General features: G+C 52.2%; 2 protein-coding genes and 2 long non-coding RNA genes across 4 annotated transcripts; 2 read left to right on the top strand and 2 right to left on the bottom strand.

The window, feature by feature from the left end:
- Positions 1–3,881: 3,881 nt before the first annotated feature.
- Positions 3,882–4,961, top strand: LOC311437298 (inositol 1,4,5-trisphosphate receptor-interacting protein-like 1; the record flags this gene model as incomplete). Its single annotated transcript, XM_084520335.1, has 1 exon — positions 3,882–4,961. The coding sequence occupies one exon, from the start codon at positions 3,882–3,884 to the stop codon at positions 4,959–4,961; it is 1,080 nt and encodes a 359-aa protein (XP_084376461.1).
- A 2,538-nt stretch (positions 4,962–7,499) lies between these two features.
- On the bottom strand, positions 7,500–9,769 carry LOC311437878. The gene is made up of 2 exons (XR_014693776.1): positions 9,308–9,769; positions 7,500–7,897 (listed from the first exon to the last, which is right to left on the bottom strand). It is a non-coding gene; the product is annotated as an uncharacterized lncRNA (long non-coding RNA).
- A 5,787-nt stretch (positions 9,770–15,556) lies between these two features.
- LOC311437297 (inositol 1,4,5-trisphosphate receptor-interacting protein-like 1) lies at positions 15,557–16,636 on the top strand (the record flags this gene model as incomplete). The annotated part of the gene is made up of 1 exon (XM_084520334.1): positions 15,557–16,636. The coding sequence occupies one exon, from the start codon at positions 15,557–15,559 to the stop codon at positions 16,634–16,636; it is 1,080 nt and encodes a 359-aa protein (XP_084376460.1).
- Positions 16,637–19,166: 2,530 nt separating this feature from the next.
- LOC311438263 lies at positions 19,167–21,445 on the bottom strand. Its single transcript, XR_014694039.1, has 2 exons — positions 20,984–21,445; positions 19,167–19,572 (listed from the first exon to the last, which is right to left on the bottom strand). It is a non-coding gene; the product is annotated as an uncharacterized lncRNA (long non-coding RNA).
- Between the last annotated feature and the right edge of the window lie 3,510 nt (positions 21,446–24,955).

Here is a 24,955-nt window from a genome sequence, read left to right as displayed (position 1 = left end):
ACCCTGGCCCCAGTGAGGCAGCAGACTTCCCTATGGGCAGGGTCAGGCCAACAAATAGGGCCCTCTGTTCCCCTGAGAAGGGAATCAACCAACAACGATTGCCCTTCTTTCTTGGTGGAGGCAGTCCTGAGGCGTCCTAGGCATCCTCCTGGGTAGACTTTTTACCTCAACCTCACCCACCAGTCTCTCAAGCTCATGGGCCTCAAACCTGTTAATGTAATGGCACCTGGTAAGGTGGGGCCGGTAGGGGGGGCATTACCTGCGATGTCGAGCAGGGACCTGTTTCCATTCCTCCTCAACTCCCAGGTCCTCTGCCTCTGCCCGACAGCGACAGGGCAGGGGGTCCATCCCCATTTGCGGTGTCCCACCCCGGTACCTCTCCTTCGGTCCTGGCAGGGAGTTGCTCCACCAGTCTATCTCCCGCTCACACTCCCTGATATCCCTCAACCTCTTGACCTCCTCCTTGAGTTCTGCCACGAGGCAGACCAGGTCGTCCACCTGCTTGCACCGCACGCACACAGTCTCTCTGCCCCCCACAGGTGGTAGCAACAGGCTCAGGCACTCCCTGCACCCGGAGACCTGAGCTGCTGCATTTTGGAGTGGGCACTCAGTCTGGGTGTGTACAGACTTCCTAGCGAGAGCTCTCTGCCTGGTGTAGACCACTGCGGCCAAGCTAGGGAAAGACAGCCCTTAGAGGATCTGTTCTTATGGGCAGGGGGCCTTCCCTGCTCGTCCTGCCTGTGCCAACTGCCGTGCCCTGCCATGCTTGCACGTCCTCCTCGCTTGAACTCCCTAGGAGCTGCCTCTGAACCTCAGGGTAGAGGGGGCACTGCTGGCTCCGCCTTCGCCTCCTCAACCTCCCTTGAGAGGGCGGCAGGGCCCTGGTGGCTCCATCAGCTGCCCCAAGTTGCCTCGATGCCAAAAAAAAAGCCTTGCCTGTCCCGATCCCCCAGTCCACTGCAGAACGTGTCTGCCCCAGAGCAGATCACCTCAGAGAGTTGGTGCCTGTCAGGAACATCCCTGTCCACCTCAGGGCCCTTGGTGCCTGTCAGGAATGTCCCTGCTCCCCTCGGGGCCATGCTGCAGTCTGGCCTGAGCCATCCGTGAGGCGAGTGCAGCAGCAGGGGGAAGGCTGGGCAGCACAGGGCTGGGGCACAAAAGCTGCCCCCCGAGGCCTTGCTAAGCCTGCAGCCAGGGCCCAGCCGCTCAGGGCAGGGCTCGTGGCTGTCACTGCTGGCACTGCCCACAGTCCCTGCTGCCTCCCAGCTCCATCACCCCCTCACCTACCTGACCCCAGGGGCCTGAGGCTCCTCGTAGTGGGTTTACGTGGCAAGGTTTTGGTAGCAGGGGGCCATAGGGGTGGCTTCTGGGAGAAGGATCTAGAAGCTGCCCCATGTTTGGTAAGGGCCCCACTGCTGACCTGAGCTGAGCCAATAAGCGATGTTGTTTTGTGCATCTGTGAGAGCATATTTAAGACAGGGAAAAAAACGCTGTGCTACACAGCATCTGGGAGAGTGAGAGGAGTGAGGAACAGCCTTGCAGGCGCCAAGGTCAGTGCAGAAGGAGGGGGAGAGGTGCTGCAGGCGCTGGAGCAGAAGTCCCCTGCGGCCTGTGGTGACGCCCATGATGAAGCAGGCTGTCCCCCTGCAGCCCATGGAGTGCCACGGTGGAGCAGGGTTCCTCGCTGCAGCCCGTGGAGGAGACCATGGTGGAGCAGGTGGCCCTGCACCGACGGAGGCTGTGGAAGACCCCTGCTGGAGCAGATTCCGGGCCAGACCTGTAGCCCATGGAGAGGAGCCCACACAGGAGCAGGTGATGGGGCAGGAGCTGCTGCCCGTGGGGGAGCCAGGTTGGAGCAGTTTGCTCCTGAGGGATGGACCCTGTGGTACGGACCCATATCTGGAGCAGCTCTGGAAGGGCTGCTGCCTGTGGGAAGCCCACGCCGGATCAGTTCATCAAGGACTGCATCCCGTGGGAGGGACCCCACAGCACAGGGGACGGGAGTGACCGAGAAGGAGCGGCAGAGAAGAAGCGCTGTAGACTGACCATAACCCCCATTCCCTCATTGCCCTGCGCTGCTTGGGGGGGGGAGGAAGTGGAAGAGGGTGGATGGAGAGGAAGGTGCTTTTGTTTTTTTTTCCTTTGTTTCTCACTTCTCTAGCTTGTTAGTAATAGGCAATAAATCTTCCTGTCTCCTTATGCCGAGTCTGTTTGCCCGTTACAATAATTACTGAGTGATTTTCTCATCCTTATCTCAACCTTTGAGCTCTTTTCATGTATTTTCTCCCCATTCCTCTTTGAGGAGAGGGAGGCTGTAGTGGAGCTCGGCTGCCCACTTGAGCAGAACCACAATACTCCTGCCGCAGCTCCCTCAGCTGCCAGCCTGCTCCCACCCAGCCCCACTGACCCGCTTCTCTCTCACCTCTTTCAGACTGTAATTTTGGCAATTTTTTTCACCCTGATTGTGTTGGGTTTAATCTACAAGCTGGAGAATGTCAGTGATGAATTAGGTGCAGCCACGTGACAATGTATGCTGCAGTGTGCAGAGAAGCTGCAAGAGTGCATGATGCAGCTCCTGTTGGAAATTGAGGAGAGGGACCAGGAGCAGAGCTCGGCGACAGAAGCTGGGTGACAGAGCTGGGTGACATAAGCCTGGGTGGCTACAGAATCACAGAATCACAGAATCACAGAATTTCTAGGTTGGAAGAGACCTCAAGATCATCGAGTCCAACCTCTGACCTAATACTAACAGTCCCCACTAAACCATATCCCTAAGCTCTACATCTAAACGTCTTTTAAAGACCTCCAGGGATGGTGACTCCACCACTTCCCTGGGCAGCCTGTTCCAATGCCTAACAACCCTTTCGGAAAAGAAGTTCTTCCTAACATCCAAGCTAAAACTCCCCTGGTGCAACTTTAGCCCGTTCCCCCTCGTCCTGTCACCAGGCACGTGGGAGAACAGACCAACCCCCACCTCTCTACAGCCTCCTCTAAGGTACCTGTAGAGAGCAATAAGGTCGCCCCTGAGCCTCCTCTTCTCCAGGGAACGTCTCAGTCATCCTAACTCCAGCTAACGGTGCTGCCCTCCACCCATTTCTGCAAGCTCACGCTCCATCGAGATGATGCTTGGGGTACAGCAAGACAACTCAGACACGTTCATGAGCTTCGAGTAGGCAGAGCGCTTTGTTAGCAGCAGCACGACGTGGCCACAGAGCTGCGCTGTGCCAGACATGCAGTTCTTCAGGACACACGTAGGCATGCTCGGCACAACACCTTCCACGTCGGACATCTGCAGCTCTGTGTCTGTATCCTCTTAGGCGCCAACTTTGCCACCCATGCCTTGAAGACAGCTGTCACGCACCTCCTGACCACCATCCCCTTGGGAAGCATGCACAGGAGGGATTCCCAGCCCCAAAGCCAGCAATGATTGTGGCAGCTACAAAGATGCCTGACAGACACCCTGCTGGCCACAAGCCCCAAAGCTGAGCATGCTGGACATGGAGAAGATGCTGCTCAGTTGGCAGTGGGACATGCGGTGGGCACCGAGGGCGGGGCGGGGGTCCTGTGATGCGGTGTGGGCGCAGGTGACATCACAGAGGACGTGTCACAATGGGGGGGAGGCTTTAAAGGCAGCCGCGGGCAGCGCTGCTTCACTTTGGCCTGAGCCATCGGTGAGTGCAGCAGCAGGGGGAAGACTGGGTTGGGCCAGGGCAGGGCTCGTGGCTGTCCCCGCTGGCACTGCCCACAGTCCCTGCTGCCTCCCAGCTCCCTCGCCCCCTCTCCTACCTGACCCCAGGGGCCTGTGGCTCCTGCCGCAGCTCCCTCAGCCGCCATCCAGCTCCCACCCAGCCCCACTGACGTGCTTCTCTCTCTTTCAGACCATGGTTTCGGCAGCTTTCTATTTCCTGGCGTTCTTGGGCTTAGTCGAGTTCCCAAAGAAAGTCGGGGATGAATTGGATGAAGCTACGAATGAGCGCATGCGGCAGTATGCGGAGGAGATGCAACAACGCATGGCGCAGATCCTGTTGGAAATTGAGGCGCTAGAGAAGCAGCAGAGCTCGATGCATATGGGAGCCCTGCTCTTATCTGCCACACAGTACTGGCAGTTCTGGGCCTGTGTTGGTGTTGCTCTCCTGCTCTTTTGGAAAGTGTGCCTGCTCTTTAAAAATACCCGGAAACATGACAGTGATGACGAGAGCTCCAGCAGTGAAGAAGAGGAGGAAGCAAGAGTACCACCACTCCCCAATGATGCAAGAGATGTGCCCAGATTTATAGCTGAGCGCGTCTACTGGCCATTCCCGGATCCGACCGTCAGATGCGCACTGGTGGAGGAGATTGTGGGAGACCTCCTGCATATCTTTGACTCAGTCGTCCTAAGTAGTTTCTTCCCGAATCTACAGCGAGCCATCGGAGTGGGCAGTGCCTTTGAAGGTTGGAATCCCCATATGAAGGATCCTGTCTACCGTCTACTTGTGCCCATGACGGCCCCCCGTGGGCACTCCTTCCACCTGGAGCTGGGCAATGAAGAGGATCTGCTGGCGAGGAAGTCCTCTATCCGTGTGGAGCTGGAGTGCACGTGCGAGAGGGAGCAGGACTTTGGGGACATGCTGTGCTTCCTCCACCATTCTGAGAAGGAGCTGAAAAAGCAGGAGCCGAGCCTCCTAGACACCCTCTGCACCGACTCCTACCTAGATGCGGAGAAGACTGCAAGGTGGTTCCAGAACTTTGTGAAAACAGCCTGGGTGCTTATGCCTCAGTCGCAGGTTTACAATGTAGAAGTGCTGCCTTCCACCCGCACGTGCAAGTTCCAGCTGACAGGTGCTGCCAGGAGAAGACTCACAATTGAAATAGTATTTGGGGTGCAGCAAGAGGATTCAGATATCTTCCTGAGCAGCCAGATAAGAAAGGACACCTCCATCCCCAGCACAACATGGCCACAGAGCTGTTCAGGACACACGTAGGCATGCTCGGCACAACACCTTCCACGTCGGACATCTGCAGCTCTGTGTCTGTATCCTCTTAGGCGCCAACTTTGCCACCCATGCCTTGAAGACAGCTGTCACGCACCTCCTGACCACCATCCCCTCGGGAAGCATGCACAGGAGGGATTCCCAGCCCCAAAGCCAGCAATGATTGTGGCGGCTATGAAGATGCCTGACGGACATCCTGCTTGCCACATGCCTCGGAGCTGAGCATGCTGGACATGGAGAAGATGCTGCTCAGTTGGCAGCGGGAATTGCTCCTCCGTGTTCTCTCCACAGCAAAACCACCCTTGCGGGAGGCTGAAAGCAGAGGCTTTGTTACCAGCTGGACAGTGACCACCCAGCCTCTCGGGAAGCGTCCATTCACCACCGAAGCTTTGACCTCTGCAAAAATACCAATACATTGCTTATTTGAACAGTGCTTTGTGTGTGAGTGTCTGTGTCACTCTTGGTCAGGACAGGCGGGCACGAGATGCTGACAGCTTGGCTGCCACAGCATCAGGGAGCATTTAGCTGAGGAGCTGATCCAATAAGCTTCTTCTCTCCCGGTATCAAAGGCATTAACTAACACATTTTCTGAGGCATTAACAAAAGCCTTAGAAAATGAAGTAGAATACTCTAAGATCTATAAGCAATTAATTGAAGATGTAAATGGAAAATGTTACCTACAGGTTTAACACAAATAAATAATGGGAGAGTTGTGATACCATATGGTATTAGATGGTTATTGCAAAACATAGGAAAGCATGCTGGGGAGCTGAAATATTATAACAGTTTTTAAGTAGAAAATGGATTGGTCCTCATTTGTCAGACAAGTATTGAAACAAGGTGTCATATGTCTTAAAAAGAATCCACAGACAGGAATCAACCCCCAAAAGGGAACAATAGGGAAGGGAAATATTCCTGGGAAAGAGCGGCAAATTGGTTTCTTAGAACTCCCAAGAAAAGGGGGGTTTAGATGCCTATTGGTACTAACAGACACCTTTTCCAGATGGCCAGGAGCATTCCAATGTAGAACTAACAAAGCCAGAGAAGTGTCCAAAGTATTGTTGAATTACATTATTGCGAGATTTGGTGTACCCCCAGTAATGTCATCTGACAGGGGACCACCCTTCAGTTCAGAACTGACCCAACAAGTCAGCGAAGTGCTGGGGATTGACTGGCAACAACACACTCCGTATGGGCCACAGGCAAGTGGAAGCAAATGAATCATTTGATAAAACAACAGATTGCTAAAATCTGTCAAGAAACCAATATGTATTGGTAAAACTAAGACCCTTAGAGATATTCTGTGGCAGTCCTTACCAAATGCCATACAAAGGAGAAGATCTAACCCAAGTAGGAAACCAATCTTTGCAACAACAACAACATATAGTTTTGGGCAAGCAACTAGAACAAATCAATGTGATATATGGAGTAATAATTTGTGTCAAGAAGATGGTTGACATTAATAAAGAAGGGGGAGATGTGGGAGTGTGGCCATGGGGGTCAGCAAGCCACGTGGTTGATGATTACATCAGACTCTTAACAATGAGGCCATCAGGAATGTAAAGAGTTTAGAGGGAACAAAGAAGGGTGATTCAGGAGACGCCTTGCCCTCTGGCGTTTCTTGTTCTCCAGCCATTAAGGCATGGAAGTTGCTGGGTGTTTGCTGTTGCCGGGCAAAGTTGTTTGACCAGTGAAAAGTTGTTTTGAAAACGACTGCTGTGGGGTGAAGGGTGTAAGAGGGGAGCCTGTCCTCAGGATGAAGAAGGCAACACAATGAAGTTATTTCATCAATAAAGAAGTAGAAAAAAGGAATGAATAGGGACAGGCTAGCAGAACAGGGACCAAGACGGGAACAGGCACATTGATCGCCTCATGAAGATAGGTTCGGCCAAACTCAGCAAACCACCCAAAGAAGCTCGTACAGGAAGTCGCTGGAAATGGGCGCACCGCAGCTGGGAAGAAGCTCGAGCTGAGAGAAGCGGAGCCGAGCACACAACTGCCCCTCGCTGGTAAGCAGCTGCGCATTATGGGGAATCATACATCCTTAGAAACAAAGACTCTCCTGGTAACCTTACAGCTTATTCCCTTTATTAACAATCAGACACTTTATGATCCTGAAACATGGGACCAAATTGAGGTCAAGGTGTGGGACTGCTACTAAAAACCACCAGGTTGCGGTGGGATTGCTCGGCACCTGGCGAGCAGTCTGTGAGGCCATAAAGAGCCACGTGGGGCCACAGTCAGAAACGTGTGGTTTGCCAGACAGCGAGGGAGCTGCGGGCTCGTCCACAGATCCTTCTGCTACACCATCGGCTCCCCCACCGCTACTGCCATGACTTTGCTGTTACACCCTCTGGTGACCTGGACGTGCCTTTTGATCCAGGCCCTATTGGCCTTGAAAGGGAGCCGGATCTGTTTCCCTTCAATCCGGGAAGACTGGGATGCATGAGACCTGAAGGCCGAGTTGCTTAACAACTTAAAGCACAACATATTGATTTGCGGAAACTGACTCCACAATCAGTAAGATCATAAAGTAGGTATGTTTATTCAGCACTGGGCAGCACGGGTGGTAGTCCCACAAAGTTGTGCGCCCCTAACATGGCAACTCGCTTTGGTTATATGCAGTAAAGATTTACATATGCAAGAGGTTTCCCAGTATGCCTATACATATTCATAACCTGTCCCCGCTTAGTATTAAAATTAGCTCCAACAAGTCATTTCCATAAACTCCTCCCCTCTGTGCTTGCGTGGTGTCTTCTGGTGCTGGGCGCTGAGGGTCGTGAGGATGAAGTAAGATGTCATCATCAGGGTTGAACTTTTCACCTCATCTCCTTGTACATGCTCTCTGAGCCCTTGGTCACAGTCCGAACCATAAGGTTGGTTTGATCTGGTTCTTGGGGTCCCAGGGGCTCCTGTTATCTGGAGGCCTAAGTGCAGCACAGGCACATCGCAAATGTAGCACGTATTAAGCAATGTGTTGCCTACATATTCATTCTTAATCAATCGCTCTCTGATTTCTAATCCCATGTTTCAATATTGTTCCCACGACTAGCCCTGGAATTCTCCGGTGCTTGTAATCAAGAAAAGGAATGGAAAATGGAGACTGTTATAAGTCATGGAAGATACGGGAGCACTTCAACCAGGCCAGCTGTGCTCCCCCAGTCATGGACATCGATAGTAATAGACTTAAAGGATTGTTTGTTGCCTTTTCTGATTGTACATATGTATGGGTGTACTCGGGTTTAGTATGTAAAAGCAATGTTCTGTATATTTACAATGTTCGATGTTCATGTGTGCGTGTTGGTAGTGCACAGACTCCCCGTACACCCAGTGCCGTTTACTTGTCTTTTATAAATATTACTGAATTCAGATTGAGTTGAGACTTCATTTATAACACCAATTAGAACGTTTTAGGCACTAGACCTTTTATTAGTCTCCCAAGAGGGAGGATGCACTTTAAGAAATATTAGTTGCTGTACTGCTGTATGTATGTAAATGAGGCAGGACAAATTGAGACTGATCTCAAAAAAAAAAAAAAAAAAAAAAAAAAAGGTTAAAAAAAAAGTTTGGAAAAGACTGAGATCTTATATAAGGTAGTTCAAGATGACACCTCATGGGGTTTTCAAGAACTATGAAACAAAATGATCTCTTGGTTACCCAACTTTTCTTGGCTTAAGCAATTGTTTATAGGAATATTGATCTCACTTTTACTAGTATTCTTAACCTGATTATTAGTACAGTGTGCATTTGGTGCTGTATAAAAGGACTAGATGATTATGAAACCTGAAAGTGTAACCAAATCAAGCACCATGTAGAAAGTGGTAAGAATTTTATGAAAACTTTGAATCAGTGAGTGCTGTAAGCAAAAGAATTTGCCTTAGGATAAAGAAAAGGGGGGACTTGAGACAGGGAACAAGATAAAGAATGGTGATTCTGTAGGTCTTAGCTACCACAATTAACAACCCAAAGACAAGGGCATAAAAGACTGTATGCATAGATAACGGAACCAGCAAAAACTGGCTTGGCTGCTGAAGTCTGTTAAAGACAGGAAAGGTCAGGAGTTTAGCAGTGAGGAAGACTTCTGGCCTTCATCAAGAGACCACCAGAGTATGCCAGACGACCATCCAAGGACTCCAGTATGCATGCGTATAGGGGCGGGAACCTGCGTTAATGACTCTTCGGAGACCTGACAAATATTCAAGAGAACCATGGGAAATGAAATGACTATGTATGTATCCCACTAACACAAGCACACTGCCAGTAACCCTTGGTGCGCAAGCTAGGTGGAGTTATCCCCCTTGTGCCTGGCGTGTGTGCGCAATGCCAAATAAACGTACCTGCTTTATAACTACTCCGAGGTTACAGAGTCTGATTTCCGCAAATCAATGGCTGTGGCAATCTTCCTCTCTCTGCTGGTTCTGAGCCTTTTCCACACCCTACACAATATGGGCAAACACTTGAGAGGTGTTCTGTAACAGTCATACCAAAAGAGCTGTAAATGTCCCAGTGCTCTAAAAGCCCAGGGTCCTTCCTCTTTGCAGTCATACACTGCAGAACACAGGCAGTTCTTCCATGACATGCAAATCAAACAGTGTCCGCATCATGCCCACATCATCTGGGCTCCCCGCTACAAAAAAGACAGGGAGCTCCTGGAAAGAGTCCAGTGGAGGGCCACAAAGATGATACAGGGCCTGCAGCGTCTTCCCCGTGAGGAGAAGCTGAGAGCCCTGGGTCTGTTCAGCCTGGAGAAAACAAGACTGAGAGGGGATCTCATCAATGTGTATAAATACCTGAGGTGTGGGACGCAGAGGGATTTGGCCAACCTCTTTTCAGTGATTGGCGGGGATAGGAGAAGGGGTAGTGGTCACAAGATAGAGCACAGGAAGTTCCGCCCCAACATGCGAGAGAACTTCTGGGTGAGGGTGACAGAGCACTGGGCCAGGCTGCCCAGGGAGGTTGTGGGGTCTCCTTCTCTGGAGATACTCAAGGCCCATCTGGACGCCTACGTGGGCCTCTGGAGCCTGTCAGGAATGTCCCAGTCCCCCTCAGGGCCCTTTATGCCTGTCAGGAATGTCCCTCTTCACATCATGGTTGTTGGTGCCTGTCAGGAATCCCCATGGGAATGATCCTGTCTACCGCCTACTTGTGCCCATGACAGCCCCCTGTAGGCACTCCTTCCACCTGGAGCTGGGCAATGAAGAGGAACAGCAGGTCTAGTGGGGCACCTCCCCTGGTGTGCTCACTAACCAGCTGTGTCAGGAAGCTATCTTCCACGCTCTCCAGAAACCTGCTAGACTGCTTCCTCTGGGCTGTGTTGTGTTTTCAGGATATGTCTGGGAAGTTGAAGTCCCCCACGAGAACAAGCGCTGATGATTTCGCAACTTTTATCAGCTGCCTGTAGAACTCCTCATCAGTCTCCTCATCCTGGTTTGGCGGTCTATAACAGAACCCCATCAGGATGCTTGCCCTGCTGGCCTTCCCGCCGATCCCAATCCATAGGGACTCAACCTTATCATTCTCAGCCTCAAGTTCCACATCACCAAAACACTCTCTGATATAGAGAGCCACACCACCACCCCTTCTGTGCTGCCTGTCCCTTCTGAAAAGCCTATAGCCAGACATTGCGGCACTCCAGTCATGAGAGTGGTCCCACCATCCTTCCGTGATGGCAACTAAGTCATAGCCTGCCTGCTGCACGATGGTTCCAGCTCCTCGTTTGTTACCCATGCTGCATGCATTAGTGTAGATGCACTTGAGTTGGGCCATTGCCTTCTCTCCCAGCCTTGACATTGTTTCCCCTGGCTCTAACAAGCCTTGCTTCAGCCCCGTCCCCATTCTAACCTAGTTTAAAGCCCTCTCAATGAGCCCTGCCAGCTCCGGGCTAGGATCTGTTTTCCCCTTAGAGATAATCGGGATCTGTCTGCAGCCATCAATTTTTTATTAAAAAAAAAAATAAAATTTCTGTGTTGGCACCAGCCTCTGAGCCATGTGTTTATCAGGTGGGCTTTCCGTGCCCTCTCTGTACCCCTCCGTGCCACCATAGGGATGGATGAAAACACCACCTGTACTCCCGCTCCATCCACTACCTGTCCCAGTCCCCTAAAGTCCCGTTTGATAGCCTTCAGGCTTCTCTCTTTAATATTATCACTGCCAGCCTGGACTATCAAAAGAGAGGGGCGAACCACGTTGGGAAGCTTTCTGGCAATGTCCCTGACCCTGGCCCCAGTGAGGCAGCAGACTTCCCTATGGGCAGGGTCAGGCCAACAAATAGGGCCCTCTGTTCCCCTGAGAAGGGAATCAACCAACAACGATTGCCCTTCTTTCTTGGTGGAGGCAGTCCTGAGGCGTCCTAGGCATCCTCCTGGGTAGACTTTTTACCTCAACCTCACCCACCAGTCTCTCAAGCTCATGGGCCTCAAACCTGTTAATGTAATGGCACCTGGTAAGGTGGGGCCGGTAGGGGGGGCATTACCTGCGATGTCGAGCAGGGACCTGTTTCCATTCCTCCTCAACTCCCAGGTCCTCTGCCTCTGCCCGACAGCGACAGGGCAGGGGGTCCATCCCCATTTGCGGTGTCCCACCCCGGTACCTCTCCTTCGGTCCTGGCAGGGAGTTGCTCCACCAGTCTATCTCCCGCTCACACTCCCTGATATCCCTCAACCTCTTGACCTCCTCCTTGAGTTCTGCCACGAGGCAGACCAGGTCGTCCACCTGCTTGCACCGCACGCACACAGTCTCTCTGCCCCCCACAGGTGGTAGCAACAGGCTCAGGCACTCCCTGCACCCGGAGACCTGAGCTGCTGCATTTTGGAGCGGGCACTCAGTCTGGGTGTGTACAGACTTCCTAGCGAGAGCTCTCTGCCTGGTGTAGACCACTGCGGCCAAGCTAGGGAAAGACAGCCCTTAGAGGATCTGTTCTTATGGGCAGGGGGCCTTCCCTGCTCGTCCTGCCTGTGCCAACTGCCGTGCCCTGCCATGCTTGCACGTCCTCCTCGCTTGAACTCCCTAGGAGCTGCCTCTGAACCTCAGGGTAGAGGGGGCACTGCTGGCTCCGCCTTCGCCTCCTCAACCTCCCTTGAGAGGGCGGCAGGGCCCTGGTGGCTCCATCAGCTGCCCCAAGTTGCCTCGATGCCAAAAAAAAAGCCTTGCCTGTCCCGATCCCCCAGTCCACTGCAGAACGTGTCTGCCCCAGAGCAGATCACCTCAGAGAGTTGGTGCCTGTCAGGAACATCCCTGTCCACCTCAGGGCCCTTGGTGCCTGTCAGGAATGTCCCTGCTCCCCTCGGGGCCATGCTGCAGTCTGGCCTGAGCCATCCGTGAGGCGAGTGCAGCAGCAGGGGGAAGGCTGGGCAGCACAGGGCTGGGGCACAAAAGCTGCCCCCCGAGGCCTTGCTAAGCCTGCAGCCAGGGCCCAGCCGCTCAGGGCAGGGCTCGTGGCTGTCACTGCTGGCACTGCCCACAGTCCCTGCTGCCTCCCAGCTCCATCACGATGTCATCAAGAAGGACATCGAGGTGCTTGAGCGGGTGCAGAGAAGGGCGACGAAGCTGGTGAGGGGCCTGGAGAACAAGTCCTACGAGGAGCGGCTGAGGGAGCTGGGCTTGTTCAGCCTGGAGAAGAGGAGGCTCAGGGGTGACCTTATCGCTCTCTATAGGTACCTCAAGGGAGGCTGTAGCGAGGTGGGGGTTGGCCTGTTCTCTCACGTGCCTGGTGACAGGACGAGGGGGAATGGGCTTAAGTTGAGCCAGGGGAGTTTTAGGTTAGATGTTAGGAAGAACTTCTTTACAGAAAGGGTTGTGAGGCATTGGAACAGGCTGCCCAGGGAAGTGGTGGAGTCACCATCCCTGGAAGTCTTCAAAAGACGCTTAGATGTAGAGCTTAGGGATATGGTTTAGTGGAGGGCTGTTAGCGTTAGGTTGGAGGTTGGACTCGATGACCTTGAGGTCTCTTCCAACCTAGAAATTCTGTGATTCTGTGATCACCCCCTCACCTACCTGACCCCAGGGGCCTGAGGCTCCTCGTAGTGGGTTTACGTGGCAAGGTTTTAGTAGCAGGGGGCCATAGGGGTGGCTTCTGGGAGAAGGATCTAGAAGCTGCCCCATGTTTGTTAAGGGCCCCACTGCTGACCTGAGCTGAGCCAATAAGCGATGTTGTTTTGTGCATCTGTGAGAGCATATTTAAGACAGGGAAAAAAACGCTGTGCTACACAGCATCTGGGAGAGTGAGAGGAGTGAGGAACAGCCTTGCAGGCGCCAAGGTCAGTGCAGAAGGAGGGGGAGAGGTGCTGCAGGCGCTGGAGCAGAAGTCCCCTGCGGCGTGTGGTGAGGCCCATGGTGAAGCAGGCTGTCCCCCTGCAGCCCATGGAGTGCCACGGTAGAGCAGGGTTCCTCGCTGCAGCCCGTGGAGGAGACCATGGTGGAGCAGGTGGCCCTGCACCGACGGAGGCTGTGGAAGACCCCTGCCGGAGCAGATTCCGGGCCAGACCTGTAGCCCATGGAGAGGAGCCCACGCAGGAGCAGGTGATGGGGCAGGAGCTGCTGCCCGTGGGGGAGCCAGGTTGGAGCAGTTTGCTCCTGAGGGATGGACCCCGTGGTACGGACCCATATCTGGAGCAGCTCTGGAAGGGCTGCTGCCTGTGGGAAGCCCACGCCGGATCAGTTCATCAAGGACTGCATCCCGTGGGTGGGACCCCACAGCACAGGGGACGGGAGTGACCGAGAAGGAGCGGCAGAGAAGAAGCGCTGTAGACTGACCATAACCCCCATTCCCTCATTGCCCTGCGCTGCTTGGGGGGGGGAGGAAGTGGAAGAGGGTGGATGGAGAGGAAGGTGCTTTTGTTTTTTTTTCCTTTGTTTCTCACTTCTCTAGCTTGTTAGTAATAGGCAATAAATCTTCCTGTCTCCTTATGCCGAGTCTGTTTGCCCGTTACAATAATTACTGAGTGATTTTCTCATCCTTATCTCAACCTTTGAGCTCTTTTCATGTATTTTCTCCCCATTCCTCTTTGAGGAGAGGGAGGCTGTAGTGGAGCTCGGCTGCCCACTTGAGCAGAACCACAATACTCCTGCCGCAGCTCCCTCAGCTGCCAGCCTGCTCCCACCCAGCCCCACTGACCCGCTTCTCTCTCACCTCTTTCAGACTGTAATTTTGGCAATTTTTTTCACCCTGATTGTGTTGGGTTTAATCTACAAGCTGGAGAATGTCAGTGATGAATTAGGTGCAGCCACGTGACAATGTATGCTGCAGTGTGCAGAGAAGCTGCAAGAGTGCATGATGCAGCTCCTGTTGGAAATTGAGGAGAGGGACCAGGAGCAGAGCTCGGCGACAGAAGCTGGGTGACAGAGCTGGGTGACATAAGCCTGGGTGGCTACAGAATCACAGAATCACAGAATCACAGAATTTCTAGGTTGGAAGAGACCTCAAGATCATCGAGTCCAACCTCTGACCTAATACTAACAGTCCCCACTAAACCATATCCCTAAGCTCTACATCTAAACGTCTTTTAAAGACCTCCAGGGATGGTGACTCCACCACTTCCCTGGGCAGCCTGTTCCAATGCCTAACAACCCTTTCGGAAAAGAAGTTCTTCCTAACATCCAAGCTAAAACTCCCCTGGTGCAACTTTAGCCCGTTCCCCCTCGTCCTGTCACCAGGCACGTGGGAGAACAGACCAACCCCCACCTCTCTACAGCCTCCTCTAAGGTACCTGTAGAGAGCAATAAGGTCGCCCCTGAGCCTCCTCTTCTCCAGGGAACGTCTCAGTCATCCTAACTCCAGCTAACGGTGCTGCCCTCCACCCATTTCTGCAAGCTCACGCTCCATCGAGATGATGCTTGGGGTACAGCAAGACAACTCAGACACGTTCATGAGCTTCGAGTAGGCAGAGCGCTTTGTTAGCAGCAGCACGACGTGGCCACAGAGCTGCGCTGTGCCAGACATGCAGTTCTTCAGGACACACGTAGGCATGCTCGGCACAACACCTTCCACGTCGGACATCTGCAGCTCTGTGTCTGTATCCTCTTAGGCGCCAACTTTGCCACCCATGCCTTGAAGACAGCTGTCACGCACCTCCTGACCACCATCCCCTTGGGAAGCATGCACAGGAGGGATTCCCAGCCCCAAAGCCAGCAATGATTGTGGCAGCTACAAAGATGCCTGACAGACACCCTGCTGGCCACAAGCCCCAAAGCTGAGCATGCTGGACATGGAGAAGATGCTGCTCAGTTGGCAGTGGGACATGCGGTGGGCACCGAGGGCGGGGCGGGGGTCCTGTGATGCGGTGTGGGCGCAGGTGACATCACAGAGGACGTGTCACAATGGGGGGGAGGCTTTAAAGGCAGCCGCGGGCAGCGCTGCTTCACTTTGGCCTGAGCCATCGGTGAGTGCAGCAGCAGGGGGAAGACTGGGTTGGGCCAGGGCAGGGCTCGTGGCTGTCCCCGCTGGCACTGCCCACAGTCCCTGCTGCCTCCCAGCTCCCTCGCCCCCTCTCCTACCTGACCCCAGGGGCCTGTGGCTCCTGCCGCAGCTCCCTCAGCCGCCATCCAGCTCCCACCCAGCCCCACTGACGTGCTTCTCTCTCTTTCAGACCATGGTTTCAGCAGCTTTCTATTTCCTGGCGTTCTTGGGCTTAGTCGAGATCCCAAAGAAAGTCGGGGATGAATTGGATGAAGCTATGAATGAGCGCATGCGGCAGTATGCGGAGGAGATGCAACAACGCATGGCGCAGATCCTGTTGGAAATTGAGCAGATAGAGAAGCAGCAGAGCTCGATGCATATGGGAGCCCTGCTCTTATCTGCCACACAGTACTGGCAGTTCTGGGCTGGTGTTGGTGTTGCTCTCCTGCTCTTTTGGAAAGTGTGCCTGCTCTTTAAAAATACCCGGAAACATGACAGTGATGACGAGAGCTCCAGCAGTGAAGAAGAGGAGGAAGTGAGAGTACCACCACTCCCCAATGATGCAAGAGATGTGCCCAGATTTATAGCTGAGCGCGTCTACTGGCCATTCCCAGATCCGACCGTCAGATGCGCACTGGTGGAGGAGATTGTGGGAGACCTCCTGCATATCTTTGACTCAGTCGTCCTAAGTAGTTTCTTCCCGAATCTACAGCGAGCCATCGGAGTGGGCAGTGCCTTTGAAGGTTGGAATCCCCATATGAAGGATCCTGTCTACCGTCTACTTGTGCCCATGACGGCCCCCCGTGGGCACTCCTTCCACCTGGAGCTGGGCAATGAAGAGGATCTGCTGGCGAGGAAGTCCTCTATCCGTGTGGAGCTGGAGTGCACGTGCGAGAGGGAGCAGGACTTTGGGGACATGCTGTGCTTCCTCCACCATTCTGAGGAGGAGCTGAAAAAGCAGGAGCCGAGCCTCCTAGACACCCTCTGCACCGACTCCTACCTAGATGCGGAGAAGACTGCAAGGTGGTTCCAGAACTTTGTGAAAACAGCCTGGGTGCTTATGCCTCAGTCGCAGGTTTACAATGTAGAAGTGCTGCCTTCCACCCGCACGTGCAAGTTCCAGCTGACAGGTGCTGCCAGGAGAAGACTCACAATTGAAATAGTATTTGGGGTGCAGCAAGAGGATTCAGATATCTTCCTGAGCAGCCAGATAAGAAAGGACACCTCCATCCCCAGCACAACATGGCCACAGAGCTGTTCAGGACACGCGTAGGCAAGCTCGGCACAACACCTTCTACGTCGGACATCTGCAGCTCTGTGTCTGTATCCTCTTAGGCGCCAACTTTGCCACCCATGCCTTGAAGACAGCTGTCACACACCTCCTGACCACCATCCCCTCGGGAAGCATGCACAGGAGGGATTCCCAGCCCCAAAGCCAGCAATGATTGTGGCGGCTATGAAGATGCCTGACGGACATCCTGCTTGCCACATGCCTCGGAGCTGAGCATGCTGGACATGGAGAAGATGCTGCTCAGTTGGCAGCGGGAATTGCTCCTCCGTGTTCTCTCCACAGCAAAACCACCCTTGCGGGAGGCTGAAAGCAGAGGCTTTGTTACCAGCTGGACAGTGACCACCCAGCCTCTCGGGAAGCGTCCATTCACCACCGAAGCTTTGACCTCTGCAAAAATACCAATACATTGCTTATTTGAACAGTGCTTTGTGTGTGAGTGTCTGTGTCACTCTTGGTCAGGACAGGCGGGCACGAGATGCTGACAGCTTGGCTGCCACAGCATCAGGGAGCATTTAGCTGAGGAGCTGATCCAATAAGCTTCTTCTCTCCTGGTATCAAAGGCATTAACTAACACATTTTCTGAGGCATTAACAAAAGCCTTAGAAAATGAAGTAGAATACTCTAAGATCTATAAGCAATTAATTGAAGATGTAAATGGAAAATGTTACCTACAGGTTTAACACAAATAAATAATGGGAGAGTTGTGATACCATATGGTATTAGATGGTTATTGCAAAACATAGGAAAGCATGCTGGGGAGCTGAAATATTATAACAGTTTTTAAGTAGAAAATGGATTGGTCCTCATTTGTCAGACAAGTATTGAAACAAGGTGTCATATGTCTTAAAAAGAATCCACAGACAGGAATCAACCCCCAAAAGGGAACAATAGGGAAGGGAAATATTCCTGGGAAAGAGTGGCAAATTGGTTTCTTAGAACTCCCAAGAAAAGGGGGGTTTAGATGCCTATTGGTACTAACAGACACCTTTTCCAGATGGCCAGGAGCATTCCAATGTAGAACTAACAAAGCCAGAGAAGTGTCCAAAGTATTGTTGAATTACATTATTGCGAGATTTGGTGTACCCCCAGTAATGTCATCTGACAGGGGACCACCCTTCAGTTCAGAACTGACCCAACAAGTCAGCGAAGTGCTGGGGATTGACTGGCAACAACACACTCCGTATGGGCCACAGGCAAGTGGAAGCAAATGAATCATTTGATAAAACAACAGATTGCTAAAATCTGTCAAGAAACCAATATGTATTGGTAAAACTAAGACCCTTAGAGATATTCTGTGGCAGTCCTTACCAAATGCCATACAAAGGAGAAGATCTAACCCAAGTAGGAAACCAATCTTTGCAACAACAACAACATATAGTTTTGGGCAAGCAACTAGAACAAATCAATGTGATATATGGAGTAATAATTTGTGTCAAGAAGATGGTTGACATTAATAAAGAAGGGGGAGATGTGGGAGTGTGGCCATGGGGGTCAGCAAGCCACGTGGTTGATGATTACATCAGACTCTTAACAATGAGGCCATCAGGAATGTAAAGAGTTTAGAGGGAACAAAGAAGGGTGATTCAGGAGACGCCTTGCCCTCTGGCGTTTCTTGTTCTCCAGCCATTAAGGCATGGAAGTTGCTGGGTGTTTGCTGTTGCCGGGCAAAGTTGTTTGACCAGTGAAAAGTTGTTTTGAAAACGACTGCTGTGGGGTGAAGGGTGTAAGAGGGGAGCCTGTCCTCAAGATGAAGAAGGCAACACAATGAAGTTATTTCATCAATAAAGAAGTAGAAAAAAGGAATGAATAAGGACAGGCTAGCAGAACAGGGACCAAGACGGGAACAGGCACATTGATCGCCTCATGAAGATAGGTTCGGCCAAACTCAGCAAACCACCCAAAGAAGCTCGTACAGGAAGTCGCTGGAAATGGGCGCACCGCAGCTGGGAAGAAGCTCGAGCTGAGAGAAGCGGAGCCGAGCACACAACTGCCCCTCGCTGGTAAGCAGCTGCGCATTATGGGGAATCATACATCCTTAGAAACAAAGACTCTCCTGGTAACCTTACAGCTTATTCCCTTTATTAACAATCAGACACTTTATGATCCTGAAACATGGGACCAAATTGAGGTCAAGGTGTGGGACTGCTACTAAAAACCACCAGGTTGCGGTGGGATTGCTCGGCACCTGGCGAGCAGTCTGTGAGGCCATAAAGAGCCACGTGGGGCCACAGTCAGAAACGTGTGGTTTGCCAGACAGCGAGGGAGCTGCGGGCTCGTCCACAGATCCTTCTGCTACACCATCGGCTCCCCCACCGCTACTGCCATGACTTTGCTGTTACACCCTCTGGTGACCTGGACGTGCCTTTTGATCCAGGCCCTATTGGCCTTGAAAGGGAGCCGGATCTGTTTCCCTTCAATCCGGGAAGACTGGGATGCATGAGACCTGAAGGCCGAGTTGCTTAACAACTTAAAGCACAACATATTGATTTGCGGAAACTGACTCCACAATCAGTAAGATCATAAAGTAGGTATGTTTATTCAGCACTGGGCAGCACGGGTGGTAGTCCCACAAAGTTGTGCGCCCCTAACATGGCAACTCGCTTTGGTTATATGCAGTAAAGATTTACATATGCAAGAGGTTTCCCAGTATGCCTATACATATTCATAACCTGTCCCCGCTTAGTATTAAAATTAGCTCCAACAAGTCATTTCCATAAACTCCTCCCCTCTGTGCTTGCGTGGTGTCTTCTGGTGCTGGGCGCTGAGGGTCGTGAGGATGAAGTAAGATGTCATCATCAGGGTTGAACTTTTCACCTCATCTCCTTGTACATGCTCTCTGAGCCCTTGGTCACAGTCCGAACCATAAGGTTGGTTTGATCTGGTTCTTGGGGTCCCAGGGGCTCCTGTTATCTGGAGGCCTAAGTGCAGCACAGGCACATCGCAAATGTAGCACGTATTAAGCAATGTGTTGCCTACATATTCATTCTTAATCAATCGCTCTCTGATTTCTAATCCCATGTTTCAATATTGTTCCCACGACTAGCCCTGGAATTCTCCGGTGCTTGTAATCAAGAAAAGGAATGGAAAATGGAGACTGTTATAAGTCATGGAAGATACGGGAGCACTTCAACCAGGCCAGCTGTGCTCCCCCAGTCATGGACATCGATAGTAATAGACTTAAAGGATTGTTTGTTGCCTTTTCTGATTGTACATATGTATGGGTGTACTCGGGTTTAGTATGTAAAAGCAATGTTCTGTATATTTACAATGTTCGATGTTCATGTGTGCGTGTTGGTAGTGCACAGACTCCCCGTACACCCAGTGCCGTTTACTTGTCTTTTATAAATATTACTGAATTCAGATTGAGTTGAGACTTCATTTATAACACCAATTAGAATGTTTTAGGCACTAGACCTTTTATTAGTCTCCCAAGAGGGAGGATGCACTTTAAGAAATATTAGTTGCTGTACTGCTGTATGTATGTAAATGAGGCAGGACAAATTGAGACTGATCTCAAAAAAAAAAAAAAAAAAAAAAAAAAAAGGTTAAAAAAAAAGTTTGGAAAAGACTGAGATCTTATATAAGGTAGTTCAAGATGACACCTCATGGGGTTTTCAAGAACTAAGAAACAAAATGATCTCTTGGTTACCCAACTTTTCTTGGCTTAAGCAATTGTTTATAGGAATATTGATCTCACTTTTACTAGTATTCTTAACCTGTTTATTAGTACAGTGTGCATTTGGTGCTGTATAAAAGGACTAGATGATTATGAAACCTGAAAGTGTAACCAAATCAAGCACCATGTAGAAAGTGGTAAGAATTTTATGAAAACTTTGAATCAGTGAGTGCTGTAAGCAAAAGAATTTGCCTTAGGATAAAGAAAAGGGGGGACTTGAGACAGGGAACAAGATAAAGAATGGTGATTCTGTAGGTCTTAGCTACCACAATTAACAACCCAAAGACAAGGGCATAAAAGACTGTATGCATAGATAATGGAACCAGCAAAAACTGGCTTGGCTGCTGAAGTCTGTTAAAGACAGGAAAGGTCAGGAGTTTAGCAGTGAGGAAGACTTCTGGCCTTCATCAAGAGACCACCAGAGTATGCCAGACGACCATCCAAGGACTCCAGTATGCATGCGTATAGGGGCGGGAACCTGCGTTAATGACTCTTCGGAGACCTGACAAATATTCAAGAGAACCATGGGAAATGAAATGACTATGTATGTATCCCACTAACACAAGCACACTGCCAGTAACCCTTGGTGCGCAAGCTAGGTGGAGTTATCCCCCTTGTGCCTGGCGTGTGTGCGCAATGCCAAATAAACGTACCTGCTTTATAACTACTCCGAGGTTATAGAGTCTGATTTCCGCAAATCAATGGCTGTGGCAATCTTCCTCTGTCTGCTGGTTCTGAGCCTTTTCCACACCCTACACAATATGGGCAAACACTTGAGAGGTGTTCTGTAACAGTCATACCAAAAGAGCTGTAAATGTCCCAGTGCTCTAAAAGCCCAGGGTCCTTCCTCTTTGCAGTCATACACTGCAGAACACAGGCAGTTCTTCCATGACATGCAAATCAAACAGTGTCCGCATCATGCCCACATCATCTGGGCTCCCCGCTACAAAAAAGACAGGGAGCTCCTGGAAAGAGTCCAGTGGAGGGCCACAAAGATGATACAGGGCCTGCAGCGTCTTCCCCGTGAGGAGAAGCTGAGAGCCCTGGGTCTGTTCAGCCTGGAGAAAACAAGACTGAGAGGGGATCTCATCAATGTGTATAAATACCTGAGGTGTGGGACGCAGAGGGATTTGGCCAACCTCTTTTCAGTGATTGGCGGGGACAGGAGAAGGGGTAGTGGTCACAAGATAGAGCAGAGGAAGTTCCGCCCCAACATGCGAGAGAACTTCTGGGTGAGGGTGACGGAGCACTGGGCCAGGCTGCCCAGGGAGGTTGTGGGGTCTCCTTCTCTGGAGATACTCAAGGCTCGTCTGGAAGCCTACGTGGGCAGCCTGCTCTAAGGAACCTGCTTTGGCAGGGGGATTGGACCCAATGATCTTTCGAGGTCCCTTCCAACCTCTTCAATAATGTGATTCTCTGATGTACTCTAGGATCTGTGATGTGCTGGGTCCTGCACCTGGGACGGGGCAACCCTGGCTATATGTACAGACTGAGCGATGAGACGCTGGAGAGCAGCCCCGCGGAGAGGGCTCTGGGGGTTGTGGTTGACAGCAAGTTGAACGTGAGCCAGCAGTGTGCCCTGGCAGCCAGGAGGGCCAACCATACCCTGGGGTGCACCAAGCACGGCATTGCTAGTCAGTCGAGGGAGGTGACTGTCCCGCTCTGCCCTGCGCTGGTGCGGCCTCACCTCGAGCACTGTGTGCAGTTCTGGGCACCACAGTACAAGAAGGACATAAAACTGTTAGAGAGTGTCCAGAGGAGGGCAACAAAGATGGTGAAGGGCCTAGAGGGGAAGATGTATGAGGAGCGGCTGAGGGCACTGGGCCTGTTCAGCCTGGAGAAGAGCAGGCTGAGGGGAGACCTCATCACCATCTACAACTTCCTCACTAGGGGGAGTGAATAGGCAGGTGATCTATTCTCTGTAAACACCAGTGACAGGACCCGCGGGATGGTGTCAAGCTGAGGCAGAGGAAGTTTAGGCTGGACATCAGGAAGAGGTTCTTCACCGAGAGGGTGGTTCCACACTGGACCAGGCTCCCCAGGGACATGGTCACTGCACCAAGCCTGTCTGAAATTAAAAAACGATTGGACTGTGCACTTAGGCACATGGTCTAAACTTCTGGACAGACCTGAGTGGTGCCAGGAGTTGGACTTGATGATCCTTATGGGTACCTTCCAACTCGGGATATTCTATGATTCTATGGTTCTATATTGGGAATCATAAGTGAAATCTGAAATCAGATGCTCTCCCTACATCTTCTATACCAGCATTTTGCCATCCATAGCCCATATTTTTTTTTTTTTAACAAATGCTTGTTTTGCTGCAAAAAGGCACACCACATTTTGCCATGTGCTGGAATATTACCTGGGCCCTCACAACCCACAGAAAAGCAGCCGTGCCTCCTATCAGGTACACTGCTGCTCCCCTCAGAGCTATTACGGCCTCTGGGGTCTGTCAGGAATGTCCCTCCTCACATCATGGTTGCTGGGGCCTGTTAGGAACATCCCTGTCCACCTCAGGGCCCTTGGTGCCTGTCAGGAATGTCCCTGCTCCCCTCGGGGCCATGCTGCAGTCTGGCCTGAGCCATCCGTGAGGCGAGTGCAGCAGCAGGGGGAAGGCTGGGCAGCACAGGGCTGGGGCACAAAAGCTGCCCCCCGAGGCCTTGCTAAGCCTGCAGCCAGGGCCCAGCCGCTCAGGGCAGGGCTTGCGGCTGTCACTGCTGGCACTGCCCACAGTCCCTGCTGCCTCCCAGCTCCATCACCCCCTCACCTACCTGACCCCAGGGGCCTGAGGCTCCTGCCGCAGCTCCCTCAGCTGCCAGCCCGCTCCCACCCAGCCCCACTGACCTGCTTCTCTCTCACCTCTTTCAGACTGAAATTTTGGCAATTTTTTTCACCCTGATGGTGTTGGGTTTAATCTACAAGTTGGAGAATGTCAGTGATGAATTAGGTGCAGCCACGTGACAATGTATGCTGCAGCGTGCAGAGGAGCTGCAAGAGTATATGATGCAGCTCCTGTTGGAAATTGAGGAGGCGGAGAAGGCTCAGAGATGGCCGCACGTGGGACCCCTGCTCTTATCTGCCACACAGTACTGGCAGTTCTGGGCCTGTGTTGGTGTTGCTCTCCTGCTCTTTTGGAAAGTGTGCCTGCTCTTTAAAAATACCCGGAAACATGACAGTGATGACGAGAGCTCCAGCAGTGAAGAAGAGGAGGAAGCAAGAGTACCACCACTCCCCAATGATGCAAGAGATGTGCCCAGATTTATAGCTGAGCGCGTCTACTGGCCATTCCCGGATCCGACCGTCAGATGCGCACTGGTGGAGGAGATTGTGGGAGACCTCCTGCATATCTTTGACTCAGTCGTCCTAAGAAGTTTCTTCCCGAATCTGCAGCGAGCCATCGGAGTGGGCAGTGCCTTTGAAGGTTGGAATCCCCATATGAAAGATCCTGTCTACCGCCTACTTGTGCCGATGACGGCCCCCTGTGGGCACTCCTTCCACCTGGAGCTGGGCAATGAAGAGGATCTGCTGGCGAGGAAGTCCTCTATCCGTGTGGAACTGGAGTGCACGTGCGAGAGGGAGCAGGACTTTGGGGACATGCTGTGCTTCCTCCACCATTCTGAGGAGGAGCTGAAAAAGCAGGAGCCGAGCCTCCTAGACACCCTCTGCACCGACTCCTACCTAGATGCGGAGAAGACTGCAAGGTGGTTCCAGAACTTTGTGAAAACAGCCTGGGTGCTTACGCCTCAGTTGCAGGTTTACAATGTAGAAGTGCTGCCTTCCACCCGCACGTGCAAGTTCCAGCTGACAGGTGCTGCCAGGAGAAACTTCTCTGTTGAGATAATATTTGGGGTGCGGCAAGGAAATTCTGAGCTGACAGAGGACAGAGGCCATCTTTACCTCCAGCATGTTAGGCACCAACTTTGCCACCTATGCCTTAAAGAGAGCTGTCACGCACTTCTTGACCACCATCCCCTTGGGAAGCATGCACAGGAGGGATTTCCAACACCACAGCCAGCGACGATTGTGGCAGCTACAAAGATGCCTGACAGATACCCTGCTGGCCACAAGCCCCAATGCTGTGCATGCTGGACATGCGGTGGGCACCGAGGGCGGGGCGGGGGTCCTGTGATGCGGTGTGGGCGCAGGTGACATCACAGAGGACGTGTCACAATGGGGGGGAGGCTTTAAAGGCAGCCGCGGGCAGCGCTGCTTCACTTTGGCCTGAGCCATCGGTGAGTGCAGCAGCAGGGGGAAGACTGGGTTGGGCCAGGGCAGGGCTCGTGGCTGTCCCCGCTGGCACTGCCCACAGTCCCTGCTGCCTCCCAGCTCCCTCGCCCCCTCTCCTACCTGACCCCAGGGGCCTGTGGCTCCTGCCGCAGCTCCCTCAGCCGCCATCCAGCTCCCACCCAGCCCCACTGACGTGCTTCTCTCTCTTTCAGACCATGGTTTCGGCAACTTTCAATTTCCTGGCGTTCTTGGGCTTAGTCGAGAGCCCAGTGGAAGTCGGGGATGAATTGGATGAGGCTACGAATGAGCGCATGCGGCAGTATGCGGAGGAGATGCAACAACGCATGGCGCAGCTCCTGTTGGAAATTGAGCAGATAGAGAAGCAGCAGACCTCG

This window comes from Aythya ferina, assembly GCF_964211825.1.
Source record: "Aythya ferina genome assembly, chromosome: 5".
In the NCBI taxonomy this organism is placed as follows: Eukaryota; Metazoa; Chordata; class Aves; order Anseriformes; family Anatidae; genus Aythya; species Aythya ferina.
The sequence above is the reverse complement of the archived record's forward strand: the minus strand, read 5'-3'. Positions and strand labels throughout refer to the sequence as shown.